Source organism: Pyrus communis, chromosome 5 (assembly GCF_963583255.1).
Source record: "Pyrus communis chromosome 5, drPyrComm1.1, whole genome shotgun sequence".
NCBI lineage: Eukaryota > Viridiplantae > Streptophyta > Magnoliopsida > Rosales > Rosaceae > Pyrus > Pyrus communis.
This window is the reverse complement of record NC_084807.1, coordinates 26,320,198-26,344,761: the sequence shown is the minus strand read 5'-3', so window position 1 is coordinate 26,344,761 and position 24,564 is coordinate 26,320,198. Positions and strand designations below refer to the sequence as shown.

The following is a 24,564-nucleotide window of genomic DNA, read 5'->3' as shown; positions in this document are numbered from 1 at the left end:
TAGGGTTTCGGTCTCTATCACTATCAGTGGCGGGTAGAGGTGGCAGTAGCGAAAGAGCTTTGCTTCCTGTTTGATCAGCCAGTTTTGCGCCACCCTTTTTTCCCGGCCTAATCTTTCCCCGCAATCTAGCTTTTCTCGACAGTGAGAGACATGACAATGAAAGCCTAAGACATTAACCAGAAGCTATATCTTTGTTTTAAGGGGTTTTGTTATTATTTAACCCTACTTGGTCTCTCTTCTTCCATTCCTCAACTCTTCCATTTTCTTGGCCTGTCTTTCTTATTTTCTCGGGATCCAAATAATCCCGACAAGTCGACACACTACAGTTTTTGGGGACCAGAAAACAAGTTCGTGTGCAATTCCCGAGGGCAGTACTGATATAAATCTTATAAATCACTGACATGTTCTGCTTGGCTGTCCTTGTTTCTTACCTGATATCTATGAGCTCCTATAATAGTTTGAAGCTGTGAGGAAGATTAACACACAACCGATCAGATCTGCGGACTGCAAAGCTAGAGACTTTTGTTGCTGTCCTGTAAGTTCTCTCTCTCTCCCTCTCCCTCTCCCTCTTCATGAAATTCTACTTCTTTGTTCAAGTATTCTTGAGTTGAATTCTTAATTTGCGTATTAGCTTATCAATATTATATGGATCTTGAAGTTAGAGTGTTTGCAGCTAGGGTAGAAGCATGTTCTTCATCAACCAATCCCAAAAAAGCAAAAATCTGGCTTTCCTTTTTTACATGATCTAGTTTCTCATCGACCTTCTGACTCCATCAACAATTTTAGTAAAGTAGAACCTATGTGGAATGATGTTATTTTGACTTCTTTCATGTTTCTTGCCTGCACCAAGATCTATTATCAGAAGTATATATAATCATCATACAGGAAAAGGATTTCTCCACATGCTTTATTGCCAGGATGATCTGAAGCATCATTTTCTCCATCAGAATATATTTCGCGTGAATTATATAGCATTGACAATGAACTCCCCAAAAAGAACCCTTTTTTTTCACGAGTTCGTTCATCCAATTTTTGAACATTCATGATTGCATTGCCACTTTTCATTATCACCTTCACAATTGATATTTTCCCACATTAGGTCAAATGAACTTTTAGTTAATTAGGCAGTAGTTCAATAATTAAGTTTCAGAAGCATCAAACGATCCCAGTTGTCACTCATCCGATCGAGCTTATTTTTTTGTTAAAAATCAGACAAAACAAGTCGCCACTGATTCCTTACAAAGAAAATGTTGCAAATGTATCGTGTACTGACAGGACAAGATGAACTTAATTCCTATACAGGCTAACATCGGTTTTAAAAAATTTACAATCTGTATATGCAATTCTTAGATTTGTAGGCTTCTGGATAATTAGCAGAAAATAGCCAGGGACTCCTTCATGCTAAAACTTTTATGGTTAATTAAAGACCTCTGGGTGAAATGAAGTACAGATTTTAGTAATGTGAATACTTTGATTGAGTTTGACATTGAACTTTGAAGCAAGATATCACAATTTGGATGCACACGTATTTGATTAGGGCTAAAGTACACTTAATAACGGAAGTTAAATTCCATTGAGGTGATTCTTTAGGGTTGTGTTTGGCACAATTTACACTTGATTGAATATTGTTTCAGGATGAAACTTTACTTGCATGCATGCCTATATGATCAGTATGACAAATAATTTTCAGGACCGAAGACCAAAAGCTGGACAATATGGAAACTTTTTCACACGTTCCCCCTGGTTTTCGGTTCCATCCGACGGATGAAGAACTTGTTGATTACTACCTCAGGAAGAAGGTTACTTCAAGAAGGATTGACCTTGATGTTATTAAAGATGTCGACCTCTATAAAATTGAGCCATGGGATCTTCAAGGTATATATAAACATTATCACAATCAAAATATTGGTGTCACTTCAGTTTATCTAATCAAGAATGCATTTCATATGGACAACTACTAATATCTCGGTTACATAAACTTGGAAGTACAGAACTATGCAGAATAGGGACAGAAGAACAAAACGAATGGTACTTTTTTAGCCATAAAGATAAGAAGTATCCTACTGGAACTCGAACAAATAGAGCCACCGCTGCAGGGTTTTGGAAGGCCACGGGAAGAGACAAGGCCATTTATTCAAAGCATGACTTAATTGGCATGCGGAAAACCTTAGTGTTTTATAAGGGTCGAGCCCCAAATGGTCAAAAGTCCGATTGGATTATGCATGAATACCGCCTTGAAACTGATGAAAACGGAACTCCACAGGCAAGAATTTAAATTGCTCATATTTGTACATGCCGTCATATTTGTACCATCTTCACTGATCATGTATTGTATTACTTTTACAAGAGAGCACACTTTGAATGGTCAGTGTTCATACTCTATTCTTGTGCAATTGAAGCAGGAAGAAGGATGGGTTGTATGTAGGGTGTTCAAGAAGAAAATTGCAAGCATGAGAATTAAGATGAGTGAAAATGAGTCACCATGTTGGTACGATGACCAAGTCTCCTTCATGCCAGAATTGGACTCACCAGGGCACAATTCTAGCTCTATGAACATGAACATGGTGCCATACCACCACCTTCCTAATTATCCATGCAAGAAAGAGCTTGATCACTTGCCCTTCCAGGTTCCCCATGAGCACTTCTTCCAGCTCCCTCTTCTTGGAAGCCCGAAACTAGTTCAATCATCATCAGCCACAGCTGTAAGCAGCTCCAACTCCATGGCACCTCATGCATATAGTATCGACATTAACCACACTTGCACTTTTCAGTCATCGGATCAAGACCAAAACTTTCAAGGTGTAGTCTATGGTAACAGTAGTAATGACGATCATCAGCGAGCAGTAGATCAGCTGACTGATTGGCGAGCGCTGGACAAGTTTGTAGCTTCACAGCTCAGCCAGGATGATGCTTCAAAAGGAAATAGCTACTCATGATATTACATGCCCTATTAATAAGATGTCTATATCATGTATCAGACAAATATGGATTAATACTCAAACATTTGGACCAGCAAATTGACAACCACCAGTTGTCAATTGAGGAAGTGACACCATATGATATTAATCATTTAGTAGTATATATATATACTGATCATAGGATTTAAGTACATAAGGGAAAATCGAGAGGATATTGATCTCAACATTTCCCTGTACATAATAAAACTACTGCATCAACATTGTAACTTAATTAAACTCTAAACATCTGTTTGTTTAAGTAGTAAGTTAACTCCATCAAATTAGTCATCAGTTTGAAATTCCTACATCTAGTAAGCAAGCGGACTGTGGAGCTGAGTTTGCTGGAAGAAGTGAAGTTGATGAAGCATTGTTAATTGGCATGTCATGGGGCTTTATCATGTGCTACCTATAGCTAACAGCCATGTACGCTGTTAATGAACTCGACCAAGTGGTCGATTGATTGTAGAAATGTCACTTTGTATGTCAATCGTATGAAATTAATGTTACTATATATACCAGAGTTATGTGTCGTTATTATTAATTCTTTTCAATAGTCCAGTAGTATGTAACTCGGTTAAGAATATTCACCATTTCATCTGAGACCCTCAGTTTGAATTCCTCTATTGCTCGTATAAAAAAAATAACAAATTATTTTCAATAATTTCTGTAGGAAAAAAAGGTTTTTAGGTAAAATGGTTCATGAGATTGGCATAACTCCTCACTTTGGTCTCTGACATTGAAAATCGATAGGTGTGGTCCTTGAGTTTGTCTACCATCAATCATTTTGTTCCTTCCGTGGAAAACATACCTTAAATAGAAAGGTAAGTAGAGGGGTTGATTGGACAAAAATACTCTCAATTTAATGAAGATTTCTCACAGGAAGACTAAAATGATTGAGTCATTGACAGTGGATAAACTCAGGGACTACTTTGATTGATTTTCAATCTTAAGGACCAAAGTGAGGAGTTATATCAATCTCAATGATTATTTTTACTAAAAAGTAAAAATAATAAAAAAAGTATGTTTCTGCCTCACTAGAATGGTTGTTTCTTCTTTTTTTACTGTGCTGACAAATTTAGCAACAAAACATTAGTGGAAAAAGATCGAGTGCACCGATTACTTATATATATCATGATATCTGATATGAGGGCCGGAATAAAGTTATATGTTACGTGAATGATGAATATTTGCTTTGCTGTTAAGCTTGGCAAATGCAGTTATAGTACATTTCATTCTTTTTAAATCGTAGAAGGCAAGTATATGTAATTGAATCAATCAGCCAGACCACATATATATATATATATATATATATATATATCCATATAGTCGGCACCACAAGAGGGTAGGTTTTAAGTGCTGGCAGAGTGTGCTTAGATATAACACGCAAATTATACACATCGCCACATGTCATAGTCTCTTATACAATAGCGAAGTTTCATTTTCCTCATTATTCTCACCATAATTAAAGGGTGATGCTAGTTGGACACACGAACTTATAACACACTTGCAGACACACCCTCTAATACTAGTGAGACTCATGTACAATAGTAGCGCCCTCCTTTATTAGACAATGTGTCAACAAGTGTGTCAGTTTTTTTGTCTAAATAGTTTTAATATCGATAATTAAATGCTCAAGTTCTAAGCTAGCTACTAGCATGAGCATTTGAAATGAAAAACACTAATTCCTATATGAAAATGAAACATGCAACCGCCCCAGATGACTATGGATCCGAAGACCCAAAGACTGCCAAGCTTTCCTTGATATATTGACAGTAGAAGAAGCTGAGCTTAATACTTAAAACTTGGAAATTGGAACTTGGAACTTCTTCAAAACAAAAAACAAAAAAAAACATAGAAAAGAACATGAACTACTAACCTACATATGGGGGATCGTGGATGTGTGACAAAGATAAGCCGGAGGCAATTTGCACCAAAGCATAAATTACACCCAGTTGCTAAATATAGATCAGTTCTATATATATAGTAGGGATTGGAGAGCTTTATTAGATACCCCTGTGTTAGTTTGTAGCAATGGTATGCAAGCTACCTATTTATTTGGATAGACCATTTAATTATTTACTTGTTGCCAAGCCATGGCTTGAAAGTCCCCTTCAAGCAATGAAAGTTTTGATGCGACTGCGACATACTCATTAGGCATGAGAGAGAGAGAGAGAGAGAGAGAGAGAGGAGAAATTAATTTAGTCAATGAGGAATACTAGGATGGAAAAGTAAAGTGAAGTGAGCATATAGCCAGTTGGTTTAACGACATTCAGATTTCATGATCGACTCATATAGATGCGAGGATATGATGATATAAATTTGTAGTGAGTTAGATACTACATTGTGGCCTATTTTGACTTACTTGGGTAAGTTAACCACCAATTGTAAGTGAATAACTTATCGTTAGTTAAAACAAGAAGTAATCCGTGCAGAAGAGAGTGTTACCCATACCCATTACATGAATAGAACGAGATTATAGAAGGTGGTAATACATGCAAGAAGAGATAATTGGAGCAATGGTCTCTGAATTTTAACTCAATTAGAGTTTTGGTCCTTAAACTAGAAATCCGTGAGGATTAGTCGTCTAACTTGTTATAACATGGAGCAATGGTCTTTTTTTGATAACTCCGTTAGAACTTCTATCCATTAAAGCCCCTTTAAACTCCTTTGGAACAAGAATATAATGGAGTCAACCGATAGAACCATTACTCCACATTATAACAAGTTCAACGCCCAATAATCACAGATTTCTAGTTCAGGGACCAAAGCTCCAAGTGGGGCTAAATTAAGAGGTTGTTGCTCCAATTTTGTCTATATGCAATTAGGGTCTTATACATTTATCAAATTCTTGCTTGCGAAAGAAGTTAGGATGATAGCTCCAGTGTACTCATAAGTAATGTGCAGAAGCACGCCCACAAACAATTAATCCACATCATACTTATCCATGTGACTCCTATCATGTTCTTCAATTAACCCTATAAATTTAACCCCTTTCTGAATCCGGTCCCCACCCTTACCACATGAAGCCGTTGCTAGGATCGAACGAATGTAATAAACTAATTTAGTTGATCTAATGGATTAAAATGAATCTAAGAAGCACTTCAAGTACTTTTTTAAAAAGCACTTTTCTAATCAAAATTTTGACATGGTATAAGATTTCTTTTTATACGATTACAAAGTGACTGCACTAAACCAATAGAAGAGTGGATCACCCCCATTAGAACTCAGTTGAATCCCCCAATCTATCGAGTAGAAGCTGGTTTGGAATCCCAGTTCAAGCAGGAGAACAACAGCACCGTAGGCTAAGAAGCAAAAGAAGGAACCTGCCCGAGGAGGGGTTCGTGCTTTGATTAGCTAGTTGGTGAGACAATAACTTACCGACAAATCATAAGACGACGAAGATATATCATGATTACAAAAACACATGCACAATTAGACGTTCCAACATCTTCATGGAACTTAGGTGCCGGTCAAGGCCCACATTGTTAAAGGGCAAACTCATAGGATAAACAATTCATCATAAGAAAAACACATGGGAAACTTGGGTAAAACGAAGTCAAATGGTATAATATTGATTGAGAATGTTGGCGTTAAACATCATGAGTCGACATAATAATTTCAAAAGAGACGCACAAAAGAATGTTGGATCCGAAAGGAACTATTACAACGCTATGGTATGGGAAGTATCGCCGCAGAAAACTACGAAACCAGCAAATGTCTGTCACTAAAACCACCCAAAACCCAAAATGTACCACCCATGACATGTATTTCGACCCTCCAACAATTCAGCACGAAAAAGCCGCCACTGCTCGGCATCAACTGTCGCCATTAATGAGCTCATCATCTAAAAGTACAGACCAAAGCGAAGAACGCGGCTAGCAGAGAGATGAACAGCCTCCGATTTCCCCCGGGAATTGATGTTGCAGAAGAGTGCTTCTGTTCCCTGAAGATGCCAAAGAACGAATATTAGAATGAAAGTTATCATCTAGAGGAAGAGAGGGAGATAGAGAGAATGAGAATTGTTAAGCATACTTCTGTCTGCTGGCTAGAGCACCGCAATACAGAACATTATCGGGCACACCGAACTCTGTTTCACCTTTCTCCTCTGGATTGACGATTCTCAGATATGTCTCTTGGCCAAGATACCATCTATCAAGGTTTTGAGTTCTAAGATTCCACGCTCCGGGATTGTCAAGCGAGACAAACACCGCTGTCCATGCCCCAGGGAAAACCTACACAATCACAAAACAGAAACACTTAATGCAAGACAGAAAACAAGCATATGAACAGACTGGAAGCCTTCATTTCAGAAATCACACGCTAAAGCGAACCTCGCAAACATCTAAACATTTGCATTTGACTCGAATGTATAACCAAAATATTTGCCACACGGACCATCATGCTTCTTCTTTCTAGAGTTTACATTTAGTTCCTTCTCTAGAATTTTTAAGACCGGGCATAGCCTGCTGAAAAGCAGAAGGTAATAAGAAAAGCAGATAATCTGATAAAAATACAAACCTGTGCAGTGCATCGAGTAACCGCGTCCCACCTATTATATCCATTTCTGCTGTTTTCAGTCCAATCTCCATAATCCATCCTGCACACATCAAATTACTTTCTCTAAACACCGACCGTTTTAAAAGAAGCAGATATGAAACGATGCAAATGAAAACAGAACTTACCCAACCACAAAAAAGAAATATCCATCCAAATGGAAACTCTGCACTGTGGTGTCATTGTTCTGGAAAATGATTTCAATAAAACCCTTATATGTAGCATTGATGACAGATATGTCTGTTCGTGGGGTTCTATTAAGTGGCTTATTGGGGAAATCAAGCTTATAGGCTCCTCCAACTTTATTCTGATCAGCAAGCCTGATTGGTGTAGTAAGGTTGCCAAACGAGATTCCATTTAGCGTAGCACGCAGTTTCCCACCAATTGTCTGTGGTGGAACAGTCTTTATCACGTATGAATCAGTGATATTAATTTGACCGTAGTGAAATGATCCCTGAGGATTAGGGCGAGCCCCACTTGCAGATCCATTTTGCCTAGCAATTAAAAGCCAAAGACTTCAGACAAATGAACTAGTAACCAACTACTCTGAGACTTTACCTAAAACTGAACGGTTAAGGTGTAATGTGAAGCATCTAACTGAATCATCTGTTATTGCAGTGATCTAAATAGTTCTGTAATTTGAAGTCGAGAACTGAAAGTTTGATTAAAGACAAGAGAACTGATCCTTATAAGCAAACTTTTAACATTCAACATCTTCAAGGAATCTAAATCTTCAAAAACAAACCTGATACTCAATGCCTGGTTCATCGACCACTTCTTGTAATAAAAGTCATTGGGAGGGTCAGGGAGAGGGCCACTTGCTGGTCCTTTAGAGTTGGAATAGTGTAAGACAGCAATGCCCGTAACCCTTTGCCAAAGTGATTCATTTACAAACCTCGCACTTGCAACGATGTAGTAATCACTACTGGCATTCTGATCCATGGTAACAAGAAATGAATATGACTGTCCAACATGAATATCAATCTTCGTATAGTTTTGTTGCATTGTATAACATCCCTCTGTTTCAGCTAAAAGCAGATTGTGATTCTGAATTCTAAAGTTCAAACTTGTTGAAATACCAACGTTGTGCACACGTATTCTATATGTCTTTCCTGCAGAACACAATAATTTGAAACATTTATCCAAGAGAATACAAAATATATCACAGAAGTAATAATATCGCACCGCATGTTTCACCATTTCATGTCTCCCATTCTGAAAACTAGGAAATCCTATATCGACATTGGTGATCTTTATAAGGGAAAAAACACTTCAATTTTTCAAAGATAGACAGGTAGTGCATAGAAGCATGATAGTAGAATGTAATTATCAACAAATGTTGATAAACAAACAATAATGATTTGAAACAAAACGAAGCAAAACTTATAAGGACCAATTACAAAGCTTATATATTCATGGTCAGAGAACAAGATAACCTGTGAAAACAAAGTGAATATGAAAAAGGAGGGTGTCGAGAGGTAGGATGGAAATGATTGCAAAAGCCTTTAAAATATATACCTGGATCAACATTAATGGTTTCATACTGAATTCCATCAGGTACTAGGGTATTGTTGTATTGATAAGGCCCCTTCCCATTGATAAGAACTCCATCCGGCATCCCGAGATCTTTTCCAGCATCAAGAGCAGTTCTCAGTGCCTAAAATCAGAGGAAAGGAATAAGGAGGAGGTTAGTCATGTACTTTAAACTACATTGTTCACATGAAAATACTTACACAACAAGAAATACTGACCGTATGGTTTTGTGTATACCAGTCACCGATAGTAATGAAGATATCACCAGCAGGCTGATTAAAAGGAATTTCAATTGTCTGCCTTTTATTAATATGAAAGGAGCCAAAACCTCCAGATGCTCTCTGCAAATTAAGAGATGGAAAGTAGAAGAAGCTCCCGATCTGGTCCTTAACTTGAAACTGAAAAGTCCAATTCCACGAAGGAGGGATTGGACAATTTGTGCCAAGAACACCATCCTGCCATGAATTCCGCCGCATTTGAATCCCAGACCTGTCAAAGAATTCACCACAAACATCTCAAAAACGTCCCATTCATGAAATACAATGAAATTTGAACAAAAGCCTCACCAAGTAATTAGGAGATTCTCGTCCAATTCATTATGTACATTAACAACAACATTGTTGTTTGTAGTAGCATTGATAGCAGGACCTGGAAACTGCCCATTAACTGCTATAACCTGCAATCAAAATTCCAATTAAAACAGGTATTGCAAGTCAAATTCTGATATACTTCAAAAATTGCTCAAACTCCAAACAATGTAAGTTGTAATATACAACACATGGCCTAAAATCTACACTAATCATCCAAACATAAACGAAAAATATACGCGTAAGGGGTGGTAAAACCCTTGGGCACAAGAGTTTTAGAACAATAAAATTTCAGTATCAGGACACAAATAACCCATGAATAATAAATATGTACTGCAAAATCCAGCAAATATAGCTGAAAACCCGAAAACCTATATCGAATGATCTATAGGTACTCTTCTTAAACCGCCAATCCACCTCACTGCCACTAAAACCCCCGTTATCAGGACCAGAAATAATCCATGAATGCACTGCAAAATCAAGCAAGTATGGCTGAAACCCCGTAAACCGGCATCAAAATGATCTATAAATATTCTTCTTAATCAACCTCACTGTCACTAAAACCCTCGTCACCGATATAAACCCACATACAGCAAATACCGCAGATTTACTCGATAAATCACAAAAATACACAAACCCATGAAGAAAAATGTATAAAATAATATTTTCAATAGAACCATGGCCAAAATTTAAATTAAAAAGGCATTTCATCAATCATTCAGCCGTAAAAAAAAACAGAGTAAAAACCAAATGAAAAGATCGTACCCGTTGAGGAACGCCGAGCGGAGAGGCGGTGATGTAAGAGACGCGGAAGTCGTAGAAGACGAAGGGGTCTGCGGCGAAACAGAGAGTCGAGAGAAGAGCAATGTGGGTCAGTGAAAACAAAGCGAACAGAGAGAACACAGACAGGGCCGCCATGAGAGTTTGCAACTGTAAGTTTGTATGCAAAAGCGATGAAATCAAAGTCGATTTTCTTCTGGGATTTGGTGACTTCTTTTACATGATCAAGGAGGAGAGAGAAAGTAGAGAGAGAGAGAGAGAGAGCAGAAATGGAGGTTTTGAGAGTGTGAAGACGAAGAGAGGAGAGGAAGTTTTGTTCTTCGTCACGCACTGTGGAATGCTACAACCACTTCCGTTTCTCGAAATTTTTGGCTTTACGCGCATATTAAGGAGGGTGACAGGTGACCGCCTCAACCGGTTGGATTTCTAATTTTATTGTTTTTCTCAAATCTATTCAAATTTAGGGAGTTGTATTTAATAGGAATTTAAAAGATTTTAAAAGATTAATACGAATCTGAGTGAATATATAGAAGTCTATGCATATTCAGTAAAAAAATTTAATTTAATTTTTTATAAAATTTCATAGAGATCTGGGTGTATTTCTTCTTAATTTTAAAGTATTTTAAAAGATGATTGATTCGGAGCGATTTTATAGTGTCTTTTAGGCTTTAGAAAAGCAACCCTCCCTCCCTAAGATTTCTAATTATTTGAAGGGTTATTTAGAGAAAGGCCCTTGAAACTCCTATTTTCTAAACAAGTACCCACATAGTATTACACATTCAAATAAAACCCAAATTTCAAATAGACTACCATGTAGACAAATATGTAATCAATTATTACAAAATATTTACAGCGTATGCCACAAACCCTAAATATGTCAATAAATATGTCAATATATATGATTACTCACCCTAATTATGTGTAGCAATTAACCCCATATGGAAATTTTACCTTTCTTGTATCACAAATATTGGTAACACAGATATATGTATACACACACATACAAAAAAAGAACCAATTAATATTCTTTTATGTTGTAGGCAAATTATTTTATTACATACATTAGACATTTTTTATTTGTTATTATATTGCATGTTAAAAATAATTTATCTATACTTACATGTAAAATATAGGTAAATTAATTTTGAATCAAATAACATTTATTTTCTAGGTAAATTAAAATAGTAGTTACATTATTTTGGTAAAGTTAAACATTGCCTAAATTATTTCATAAGTGATAAACTAAGAAAAATTATCTCCATTAAAATAAAACAGTAGATACATTATTCTTTTATAAGATTAAACAATAAGGTAAATTATATTGTAAGTCATTATGTTTGAAAAAAAAAAAAAAAGGAAATTTGAAATTCATAAACAAAAAGTAGTAGATATATTATTATTTTTAATCAAATTTCCTTTATTTGTAGGTGAATTATTTGCAAGCATTATTATGTATATTGGGTACATTTTATTACTAATATGTATGTGTGCAATAATTTTGTGACAGCCCGTCCCGAACTTTTTGTACCGTAAGGGTGAAATGACGGTTTTGCCCCTAGTATGTTTGTTTCGTTGTGTGGTCATTTTTGGGTTTTGTTTGGTTGATTTTGGACCACACACACACCACACTCATTTCCCCTCTCTCTCTCTGCCCTGTCCCGAGCCTCTCTCTCTCTCTCCCTTTCCTATCTTTTTGTACGGACAACACCACAAACCCTTGAAACCTTCACAGATCAAGGAAACAAGTTACACAGTTGTGCTCGTGAGGTCCTTAGGAGTTCAACCATACTCATTTCAGGTAAGGATACCTTCGTTTTCACGTCGAACTTGGGATCCCCCGATTTGGTCACTGTTCATGCACACGTTAATTCTTGTGTTTTTTGGAATTTCAAGCTTGTAGGAAGCTTGGTGAGGTCCTTAGGAGGCTCGGGTTCGTTTGAAGGTTTTGGACGTCGGGATCGTGAGTTGCAGGTTTGGCCGAAGTTGGTGGTGTTTTCCCGGTGAGATTCCGTGGGTTTTAGTGCTTGAAAGTGGTATGGATTTGTTTCTCTTGTTGTAAGCTTCATTTTGGTACCAATTTTGTGAAATTTGGTTGAAAAACGAGTGAGATACGAAGTTTTGAATTTTTTCTGGTTTTTCGCCGCTAGCGACGGCGCCGGAGTTTGGACGAAGAAGACGACGGAATATTCCTAACGGCGTTAAGGGAATCCGTCAGAGTTAATGGAATATTCCTAACGCCGTCAGTGTGCCAGGCACGTGCCTGCGCGTGGGGGCGCATGCGGCGTCGAAAAATTATTTTAAAAATATGGGGATGTTCCTGAGGTTGAGTAGATCACGTTGGTGTATTCATACACCCCATTTGAGCATTGTATGAGAAGTTATTTCGTATGGTTGGTTATGTGCTTTAAAATTAACGTTTTTATAGTTGTTTCGCATATAGGTGAGACCTATCCCGAGGACGAGTGCGGTCACTCGAGGCAAGGGGGTTACGACCCTTCGACTTACCAGTGAGTGGGCTTTTGGTTTTCCGTATATACCTATATACTTATGTTTTTCCCAGAAAGTGAAATGAAACGTTTATAAGTTTATATGCCACGCATTATGTTTGCTATTTGATTATGCATTATTAGTTGTATATATATACATATGTTTGGTGTTGCAAACGCACAGGTAAGTGTCAGGTAAGTTATGGTTTATATTTATGTTCAGTAGTGATTTGAAATGCATAGAGAGCTCATAACCTGCACCTCCGGTGTTAGTGCTCCCGCCCAGAGTTGGGCACAGTCCTTCACGTGATGTTCACTTCCTGCACCACACGCTCATCTTGGATCCAAGTTAGGTGCACAATCCTATTGTACAGACCACTTTAGGTAGTTCCGACTCGAAGGTGACTCGCGATTATTCGCCCAGTCTTCACGTGATCGTAGCACTTGAGCGTACTTGTTACACACTCAGTCCTGTCGTACAGACCACTTTAGGTGGTTCCGACTCGTGTGCAGGTATAGTTAGTGAGTTGGAGATTTGAGATCTAGATTCAGCCGTACAGGTCACATTAGGTGCCTCCGGCTAACATATTACATGGCATTGTTTAGCATTACCTGAGTACTGGCATTTTATTTTGAGGCTTTTGGCATGGCATATTTCTGATCATGACTTATATATATATATATATATATATGTATGTATACTCTATTTTTTTGGGAAGTATACAGGTTTTACGGCGAGGGGTTAGAACTTTGTTTATGAAATGATTTTCGAAAAGCTTTGTTTTTGCCCACTCATGCTTTCTGTTTTGCGCCCCTCCAGGTTCTAGTTTGGCTAGCGCTTTTGGTGGCTCCCCAGAGCATTTTCCCAGCTTATCTGACAGATTATCACTGGTGTAGGACCACCTTTGGGTGTGTTTATTTAGTGTTGTTTCTCCTGGACTGCACTAGGTCTTCTGTGCTCTGAACTTTGTTTCTCACACTTACGCTTGCACATGTATGTTATTACTTTGTGTATAGCTGGTTTTTATTTATTCGTACTTTTATTATTATTTATTAGCTTCCGCACTGTGCATATGGTTACGTCACTTCCACGTGACAGCCAGCATGCCCTGATCTTGGTCGGGGTGTGTCAAATTTACCCATATTATTTTGTAAAGTATACATAAATTTATTTTAAATCAAATAACATTTTTATTTTATAGGTAAATTATTTTGCATGTATTATTACATATACTAGGAAAATTTTAGTACTAATACATATGTCCAAATAACTTACCTATATTTTGTATGTAAAAGACATATTATAGTGCCCTTTTCAGATTTTCATTTGGTAAGAAAATGACACAATTAAATTAAAAAGTCTAATTATATGAAAATTTGAAAAACAATTACTAAATCGTAAGGAAAGTATAACATTAGTGCTTTTTTTTTCATTAATCCCTCCCTTCAAATCTGCATAGAATTAAATGTATACATTAAAACTGTAATTAGGGGTATTTTAGGCATATGAAAAATGCAAAATGTGTCACATCCCGACCCGGGGCGGATCACTTCCCGGGCCCGCTCCACCACCGTAGCACGATATTGTCCGCTTTGGGCTTACCATTCCCTCACGGTTTTGTTTTTGGGAACTCACGAGCAACTTCCCAGTGGGTCACCCATCATGGGATTGCTCTAGCCCCCTTCTCGCTTAACTTCGGAGTTCCTACGGAACCCGAAGCCAGTGAGCTCCCAAAAGGCCTCGTGCTAGGTAAGGATGGGAATATGCATTTAAGGATCACTCCCCTGGGCGACGTGGGATGTCACAATCCACCCCCCTTAGGGGCCCGACGTCCTCGTCGGCACATTTCCGGCCAGGGATTGGCTCTGATACCAATTTGTCACATCCCGACCCGGGGCGGATCACTTCCCGGGCCCGCTCCACCACCGTAGCACGATATTGTCCGCTTTGGGCTTACCATTCCCTCACGGTTTTGTTTTTGGGAACTCACGAGCAACTTCCCAGTGGGTCACCCATCATGGGATTGCTCTAGCCCCCTTCTCGCTTAACTTCGGAGTTCCTACGGAACCCGAAGCCAGTGAGCTCCCAAAAGGCCTCGTGCTAGGTAAGGATGGGAATATGCATTTAAGGATCACTCCCCTGGGCGACGTGGGATGTCACAAAATGTGTAATGGCAAACAAAATTAATTAATTTGCTTATGTGGAGCCTAGTCATGGGTTTTATTCAAGGAAAAAAAAAAACTATGTCAGGTTTTATGTAAAGAAACTTGAGTTTCAAGGGCTAAAGTTATATTTTCAGTTATTTGAATTAAAATTCACATAGAATCTACGAAGCTCTAATAAACTTCCTGAGTTTATAACACCTTTAAAATCTAAATTAAATACAAGCCCCTTATTTAAGAGAAGGATTCTCTCCCCTCCTAATCCTTCTCCCCTTCTCTCCCTTCATAATTAAACGGTTATTATTAAGTCATGCCAACATCTTGTATTGATTTTTTATAAAAAGAGAAAGAGAAAAAGAAACTATGAGAGGAGGGGTGGGTGGGAAGGAGATGAGAATGAGAGGGAAAAGAATATGAGATGAGAATAACAGGGGAAATAATCTTACTGCCTTATTTAGTCACCACCAATCTTTTCATTATACTCACCATTGATAAAAAAATGATAGTCTTTTTTACATACCAAAAATTAATTATGGATTTATGACAACAATTTGATACTAAAAATAAATCATTAAGAAACAATGGTTTTTATTACAAATGGTTTTTGAAATTAACTAAACTTCTCATTTTGGTTCTTCAATTTCAAAATCAATCAATGTCGTCTCTTAAATTAGTTAATGCAAAATCAATTTGATTCCTCATGTGTGTCTTGTCAACACACTAACATAATAATTAACAGCATCATAATAGAATGATCAAATTGATTTACAGCAACTAATTATGCAACTTCTTTGCATACTTCAACCCTAAATTTTTATAAAAAAAAAATATGAATATCTTTAACATACAATTTAACGAGATGATGGGAATGTTCTTATATTATTTTGAATATTCGAATATTATTTTTAGTTTCCCTAAAAAGAAAATAATTGTAATCTTTCAAAAAAAAAATGATAATAATTTTAATCTTTCAAAAAAAAAAATCAATTCGGAATATGTGTCTGATTTACCGGGTGCTGCCGGTGCGAATAGTATGTTCCCGTACAACTGGCCCACTAAGGCCAAATGCACGAGTTTCGGCGCCTCGCGCAAACATTCCCAAATCAACCTCTGCAAAAGCGACCACATGTACAGATCCTTGTGCTATATATATGGCATTTTTTAAAATTCCATCTCACACTATTGACTACATTTGATGACTTCTTAGCTGTTTAAAGTGAATTTTATCGTATCATCAGTTGTATATATTTATGATTTTATTATGTGATGAGTGTGATAGACTCGTATAAGTATAATCAACGACTGTTCAAAATTCCTCATTATTTGAATGAATTGTAGCCAACCGAACAAGAATAGCTTTACGTATTACTAATCATGACCAACTAGCATTTCGTTTAGTAGTATTTGTATGGATTTAGTTGAAGAAAAATTCAAGTTCGAGTCATATTGATGAAAAAACTAATATATATTTGTAATAAGTTTGATATCTAGTTATGACTAATTTGTTGTGAAAAGCAAAAATGCTACTCTTACCACATTTTCGAAATCAAATCTTTTGAATATATTTTGTGTGGCTTATTGACACGTATTAAGTTTATGACAACAACATTAAAGAGATTTAAGTTTATTAACACATGTCAATCAATGATAAAGATCAAAGAGAGACCACGCACAATATGGGTGCAAAAGATTTGAGCTCACATTTTTCATACTACATTTGTACCGCATTTCTATTAGAAATGAAATCCACATGTGTTGGTAGACCCTTTATTTATTAGAAATGTGATACAAATATGGTAAGAAAAATGTGATAAGTGTAACATTCCTTTGTAAAAAGTGATCGTGGTAAGTGAAAAGTTTTAGTTGGACAAATGAGTTGTATAGAGATAATAATGATTGAGGAGAATATGCCCAATTAGTGATGTAAATTGTAATTAAGTCGATAGTGTGGTTCGTTCTTGGTGAGAAAGCGATACAAGCATATATAAACCTAGCTGTAATTGCATTTGCTAATTGTGGGAATTGGTGAATGTGAGGTGGTTGTCTTTCCACTTTTTATTTATTGGTCCACGTTTATAGTCTTAAATTCTTAATCATGTCAGGGGAGGTTGAAATGCTTCTGTAAGTCTTTACGGTTCTCAGAAGGGGTGGATAATCGTGGCTTGCCACCATTTGTCTCCCTTTGAAAATTGCCTCGGTTCATTGTTGTGCTTACACACTAGGCTACCCTTCTCCGAAAGCTCTGCGGGACCACCTACCACTAGTCTTCGGCCGGAGGGGTTTATTGCACAAAAACACCGGGACGCAGGCTCCCGAAGAGGGAAGCCCAACAAATGTCTAATCATGATTAATGGGAAGTATTAGTGTCAATGGAAGACGTCTTTATAACTAACGCTTTAGTGGTAGAATACTTATCTTCGGATATATAATTAATGTTTTGTTACAATAATTGAAGAGAATTTCGAACCTGTGACTCATGAGTAGAAACCCGGAACACAAAAACTATTTTTAATATATAGTATAGATATGTCAATAAAACAATTAGACGGACGTATTACATTATTAAGATATAATACAAAATCGTAACGTTTAGCACATGACATATGAAGCCGGTTGCTTGATCAAAATTTGTGCTAGCTTAATAGTCCCATTCGTACTTAAACCTCCATCTTCCATATGGACACTGAAATTCAACTCGGTGACAAAACCCTTGCTAAAACAAGAATGTAAAACTTATGGGGCTGGGTTCCATTCAAAACCCTAGAAAAATAATTAATTAATTAATTAATTAATTAATTAGGGATTAGCCATGATCCATAAGTTAAGCAGAAACTAGCTAATTCCATCTTTCTTTCTTTTGTTGGGAGTTTTTGGATGCATTGATGCTGCCAAAAAGATTCAGAACTGAAAAGAAAGGGTCAAATATTGATAGAGAAATGCTAAGCATATTCTCTTAAAAGTGAAATTCTTTATTAACTTTCTCAACTCATGTTTTGGCAAAATATTTTATAATATTAGCACTGGATTGAAGTTAAACAGTGAGGTGTCAGAGAGTACATAGAGAGTCCCGTTTTTTGAGAAAGTTTTTTTCATTCTGAGCCCCTGAAAAAATAAAGAAACCCGAAAAAAAAAAAAAAATGGCCATGTTTTCCAAGAGAGGCCACCTTCTCTCAAGCCAGCAGTCTTCTACTTTTAATTTCTCATGTTCTTAACAATTTGAAAACTTTTATCAGATTTATTTGAAAAAAATAGACCTAACGGTCGAATACCAAGTGGAATTCAATTAAAGTACCTAGTGGGTCAATTGGATCTAGGCTCTTAATTTTATTCAAAGTTTAATCCTTTTCTAGCCGAACTAACAGGCATCGGATCAATTGGGCTTTTAGGGCCCAAAATGTCAAATTCAATTGTAAAAGGAAATTTGTGATTCGTATGCGAACTACAAAACAAATTTAGATCCTCTCCGAACCTTGCTGTCTAGAATCTAAGAACCAGAAAATCTGGTTCCTTGGTTTGCATGCAAGTGGGCCAGTAAAATAAGTTAATGAAATCATTAAAATCAATCTGAGTGGTTCAGATTGACAGGTCTTTGGACTATAGACATTGAGATTCGAAGCGAATCTCTGTCTCTACAAAATGAACACACGGCAAATGACATCTACAACAACATTAGCTTCACGAAAAACATAAATGAAACTATATTTGAGGGAAGAAACAAGTCACATAATTGATATCTTTACGAAATTACAAATAGTTCAATGTAATACATTTGACTTAAACATAATGAATCAAAATTTTGGAATCACCTTCGACCAAAATATCACGCAGCACGAGTACTATGAAGACCGTATTGTAATGGAAATTTGCATTTCTACTTTTCTTAAATACGCAGTATTCAAGTCGAGTAATTGAACGCATAACTTTATTAATATATTCTTATTGGAATCTAAATCGACATGTATCGCTTAAGGGCATGCCTTTAGCTACAAATTGAATGGCAACCCAATGAAAAAAATAGCAATAACACCACCAATGATGCACATTTTCGACATTTTGCTTGCCACAAAATTTGTGATTCCTTGGCAGCCAAGTGATGAATGACATCTGGTGATGAAGGAGATAGTTTTGCTCGTGCTGCAAGAATTAAATTAACGTCCCTGATTAAATCTGGTCTAATGGGAAAGGATGAATGAAGGCTGAGTTGAGCCGCCAGATCTTGAGGGTAGCCTTGACATTCACTCCTGTTGCATTGTTGAACAAGAACAGCCTTGCTGCTCCATAGATTGCTTCTGTTGGGTAAACCCGCGATGAAATTACCGTCCTGCCCCCTTGCGCGTAGCTTTCCACGATCGAATGATCAACCTACACATTCAACTCTCAACAATTTAGAATCATCACCATTTTCAAGCTCCTTCTATCATTCACAATTTGGCACGTATGCACAAATACGTTTTTTAATTAACATGAAAGTAAGAATAACTCCTTAGAGGTGAGGAGCGAAGCGATGTTCTTTGAAGTTTTACGCTGCATAAGATCATATAATTTGGTAAGGAAAGAAATTCTCACCAGCACTCTGGCAGAATAAGTTTCACCATCCAACACAGGAACTTTGCCTCCATAAACTTGTTTGAAGACTTCAGGAGCCTTGGAGGACCTGCATTAGCAAGCACCATGTAAGATGTAACATAACAACAGACTGAAAGTTAGAGACACCATGTCAACACTAATTGACAGTCATTAAGATCAAAGTTAACCTCGATTCGTCGGCGCAGAAGTAAGTCGTGACGTCCCCATCGGTCGAGTTGGTAACTCGAAAATAAACCGGGGTTAACTCGGAAAGAGATTCATCTGCAATGACCAAAATGCCAAAGGGTCCGAACGTGCTCCTATCTACAGCACCATCACCACACCCTGAACTCCCATTCACACTCTCCTCTGCGTCCAATGACTCGATTTTAAAGTCGACGGATATGTCCAACTGTCCACAGTTTCAGGCAAGAAAAATGTTAGTGAGTAGCAGAAATTAGACATATAATATGAACATCTTAAAGACGTTTAGCCCATTTTTTCGACATCTAGAATTTTAATCACTCAAGGGGTTTCGAGCAGTGCTCAGTTAGTCTCGAGCATTGCTCGAAGAGCCTTAAGTGACTAATCTTCAAATACTTGACAAACCTGTGTAGCAGTTCCAATATCAAGTGGCACAATTGTTCCTGCTTCAACCAAAACATCAGTAAATTCGGTACTGTTTAATCTCAAGTCTTCAATCTCCTCCACCGGCCATTGAAGCAAATTGGTTCCAGTTTTGCTATCAAACAACACCGTCCTCGGAATGGTCTGCAAAATGTGTTCGTGAAAATTAAATACGCATGTATTATATAAAGAACTGTTATTGGCATTCTAAGAAACGTCGAAGAAATGATCACGTACGTGAAGGGAAGCCCAATGTTTCTTCAAATCATCAGTCTCAGTATCAGTTTCATTAACCCAACCCAACAAGATCCTTCTGTCCTTCTTTTGGTCATAAAATGTCTTTGATGCATAGTACCTTCCATAGTCATACCTTAGCCCGATACCAACGTCGATAGTCGGGTCATCGGGTACCCATGTCTCATTTTCTATAAAATAAGTCCCAATTGCGTAATGATCCAATTTTGTGTCATCCAAACTAGCCTTCAGCACGTGCTTAACTCCGCCGTTATTTACCGACGTGTCCAAACCCTTGGACCCGTTTATAGCAACCGGGTAAAAGTCCACGCACTCCCACATACCCGTACCCGGGACCTCATGCAAGACCCCATCATGGAGCTCATAGTTTATAAAATCGGTGGTGGTGTACACCATTGATATTCCAGTTGTGTTGAATTTTGATCCAATGGTAGTTCGCCATTTGCCATCGGGACCGATCCACGCGGTTGTGGGGTCACGGAAATCAGTGGATCCGATCCCGGATGGCGGAGTCAAAATCGGATTACCTTCGTACTTGACCCAATCAAGTAAGAGGGGATCCGATAGGTTGGCGGGGTAGGCGAGGTTTTGTACTTGCACGGATTCATTGGTGCTGCCAGTGTACAACATTATGATTTGGCCGTCAGGGAGGAGGGTGGCGGACCCGGTCCACACCCCGTTTGCATCGAACCATCGATCGGGGACCATGGCGAGCGGGAGGTAGAGCCAGTGAATCATGTCCGTTGATACCGCATGACCCCATGTGATGTTGCCCCACACAGCTGAGTCCGGGTTGTACTGGTAGAACAGGTGATACCATCCCTTGTGAAACAATGGCCCTACACAAACGTAGAAGTTCAGCTAATTAAATTGTTAATAATTTTTGTAATTACAACAAAACAACCCCGGACACCATGTGATATCTGACTTGAGAAACACAAGGGCCCCACCACATACACTAAACTTCGTCGTTCGAAAGTTTGAATCCAACTAGAATTCTCTTCCGTTTTCTTTCCATCCTTTTTCATTCTCTTCTCACATTTTTTTATTTTATCTTTCTCTCGTTATAAAAAATTAATATAAAATATTAACATTACTTAACCATGATCGTTCAAATAGAACAAAAATAAAAAAATAAAAATCTTATTACGTTTGAATGGCAGGTGCATCTTGTCTGCCACCGTTATCGTGAACGGTATCAAATGACGGTGGCGGATGGGCACGTTGCTAAATTACTGAATAAATCACATCTACAAAATACCAAAAAATCACATCTAGAAGGAACTACATGTGGGTATATGTGTGCCACGTGGCTGGGTTTTGTTTTGGTATTAGCTAGGCAAGAGCGGGCCCCTAATTGTGTACTCGTCCATTGTCCGCGTTGATTGATGGACGTGGACTGTCTGCCTTATTATTTTCATTTTTTTTTGTCCTTCTGTTTGCATGATTACGGTTAAATTATGTCAACATTACATTTTATATTTTTGTTATTTTTTGTTTTATTATTTCTATAAAAAATTAATATAAAATGTTAACGTAGCTTAACCATGATTACATATCACAGAAAAGCATAAAGAAAAGTATAGAAATAGAAGATATGAAGAAAGTATAGAAATAGAAAGGCAGACAATCCACCTCTCGATTGATTTGTCCGCAATTCGTGACGGGTCGAAATTTATTTTTGACAGAAATACGGTTGGAAACATCAAACATCTAGTACAAGTGGATACGTACCCTAAAAAAGTTATGACCACTTGTGTTGTTTACCTAATGATGTTATCGTCACACTAAAAAATAATTTTACTATAAAAAATAGATACACTAGACTAGTCAACTAACCTAATTACAGTTTCTACAGGACATGTCTACTAATAGACAAGTACAGATAAAATCAGATAATCCCATGCAATTTCCATAAGATCATATATAGTTTCATAACAAAAAGAACATTACAATATGGTTAATTCTGATATTTATAAAAAAAATACTAACAAAAAGAAGGTACAGAAAGAGTTTTGGTTTAAGAACTTACCATTCGGATCTGAAGTACAAGAAACCAGCATCCCCCACCAAAAGAACAAGATTTACACATTAAAACAAATTTGATTAGTCCAACATAATTAGGATTACAAAATTAAACAGTGAAATTCAAAAGAAGAAAGTCCAAAAGCGTATTTGGAATCAAGTCCAATTAAGAAAGTTAATCATGGACACAAATCTCACTAAACCATTGGTGTTACTCGAAAATAAATTTAAAAAAATAAAAAATAAAAATAATAGAGAGAGCTTGTGATTAACAAAAATAAAAGTTCAAGCTGTAATTGCACCTACCATTTATCCAATTTTTTTCTGGCTGGAAATGGAATGCAGTTCTTTGCCAAGAAAACATGGCATTTGTCCAATTATATGAAGCTTCCTCTGAAAAATGAGGGTACGATTTGGCCGATACTCCTTCCAATTTTCCTCTAGGCACTGAAAACGACCTCGTCTCTGAACTGGTTGAAGCTGGCCGGTATTGGTGGTGGTGATCCGGTTGTTCTGGCACTGTTTTTGGCGGCGACCCCGGTCCTCGGTTGATAACTAATGTGACCAATGACAGGAGAAATATGACGGAGGAGAATATCACGGCAAAACCCTTAAAGGGTCTCCGATGAGTCGGCGAAGGGACGGCGGGAGAGGGGTCTTCTCCCGGCAAGGGAGCGTAGGAAGTGTTGTTGGTGGTGTCCATGTTGTTTGGCGTCTCTCTCTGCAAGTAGAAATTGAGAGAGAGATGAGTGAGAGAAATAATTTAAATGGGGTTTGAATAGAGGAGAGACTGTGAGGAATGAGCATGGAGATTGGGGACCTAAAGAGTGGATTGGTAGTTGTCCAATTTAGATGGAGAGAGAAAGAAATAAGGCGTGTACAAGAGGACAAGAGATTTTTCAGTATGATCAGAACAAGAAATGATATGATAGAATATATGTGTTAAAAAGTTAATAACTTGAAAAATAAAATTTCTCACAATTTATATAAAAACATATGGTGTATTGTCCATATTCCGGTTATAATAAAAAATTTCTCCAAATGAACAATGGCTAAAGGACATTTTAGGAGAAATTTATTAGTGTGCCAGGAACGTGGCCCGATATCCCAATTGTAATAATACAATTAGTTAATTTTTTTTTTCTTCAAGTTTTCAATCAATTGTATTACTACACTTGATTTACTAGTCGAATTCTTGGCACATGAAAAACCTCTCGATATTGAGTTGTATATAAGCTCATGAACCAATCATCCAATCCTTATTTTACTTATTAATTTAGGGATTACAAACTCAAGAGTAAGAAAAAAAAAACTGTGAATTTAAACTTGAGACCTCTTTCATTAAACTGACGTTTAAAAAAAAAAAAATTACCTTACAAAAATCCAAGAAACTTACGTGTTGTTTTGTCGAGGAGTGAGGATCCTCGTCAGATCTTCTTTGTGAGAATTCTCGGGATCCTTCAATCATATCCGTTCATTTACATTATGCGGTCAGTTTTTATCAAGTACTGTTTATATTCAATTTTAAATAAAAAAATTACAATAATTTCTAACTCTATAATGTACGATTAATAAATATAATTTGAAAATTCTTAAGATCCTCACAAACAGAATCCGACGAAGACTTGTCGGAGCACCAAATTTTCGAGCAAACAAAACCCTAGAAATGGTTTGCAAACAAGGCAAATCTTCACGGTACAAAAGAATCAATGTGGTGTCAAATCAATGAAAGATTCTCTCGATAAAGTTTGTAAAAATTTGTATAATTTAAACTAGAGCGAGTTTAGAAATCGATGTGTTGCGTCACTTATTGTTAATGGATGGAGTATTTATGAATGAGGATTATATCATTTTTACGAGAATTTTAAGAATCTTCAAATTATGTTCGTTTATCGTAAATCATTTAGTTAGAAATTATTTTAAATACTTTTATTTAAAATTAAACATGAACAAGACTTGACAAAAACTGATTGCACGATGTATGATGAACGGACACGATTTGAGGATTCTCGAGATCCTCACAAAGAGGAT

The 24,564-nt window shown here is 37.1% G+C and overlaps 3 protein-coding genes across 3 annotated transcripts; 1 reads left to right on the top strand and 2 right to left on the bottom strand.

Moving 5' to 3' along the window:
* The first annotated feature begins 1,709 nt into the window (after window positions 1–1,709).
* LOC137733116 (NAC domain-containing protein 7-like) lies at window positions 1,710–3,044 on the top strand. Its single transcript, XM_068472275.1, has 3 exons — window positions 1,710–1,875; window positions 1,992–2,263; window positions 2,403–3,044. The coding sequence occupies exons 1-3, from the start codon at window positions 1,716–1,718 to the stop codon at window positions 2,934–2,936; spliced, it is 966 nt and encodes a 321-aa protein (XP_068328376.1). The 5' UTR covers window positions 1,710–1,715; the 3' UTR covers window positions 2,937–3,044.
* Window positions 3,045–6,797: 3,753 nt separating this feature from the next.
* Window positions 6,798–10,566, bottom strand: LOC137735741 (monocopper oxidase-like protein SKS1). Its single transcript, XM_068475182.1, has 9 exons — window positions 10,397–10,566; window positions 9,611–9,720; window positions 9,263–9,533; window positions 9,030–9,168; window positions 8,257–8,623; window positions 7,640–8,005; window positions 7,476–7,554; window positions 6,990–7,189; window positions 6,798–6,900 (listed from the first exon to the last, which is right to left on the bottom strand). Exons 1-9 carry the CDS (start codon window positions 10,547–10,549, stop codon window positions 6,798–6,800), a joined length of 1,788 nt encoding a protein of 595 aa, XP_068331283.1. The 5' UTR covers window positions 10,550–10,566.
* An 8,405-nt stretch (window positions 10,567–18,971) lies between these two features.
* Window positions 18,972–23,343, bottom strand: LOC137735168 (acid beta-fructofuranosidase 1, vacuolar-like). Its single transcript, XM_068474564.1, has 7 exons — window positions 22,840–23,343; window positions 22,541–22,549; window positions 20,491–21,347; window positions 20,236–20,397; window positions 19,815–20,038; window positions 19,627–19,714; window positions 18,972–19,422 (listed from the first exon to the last, which is right to left on the bottom strand). Exons 1-7 carry the CDS (start codon window positions 23,234–23,236, stop codon window positions 19,222–19,224), a joined length of 1,938 nt encoding a protein of 645 aa, XP_068330665.1. The 5' UTR covers window positions 23,237–23,343; the 3' UTR covers window positions 18,972–19,221.
* Window positions 23,344–24,564: the final 1,221 nt, after the last annotated feature.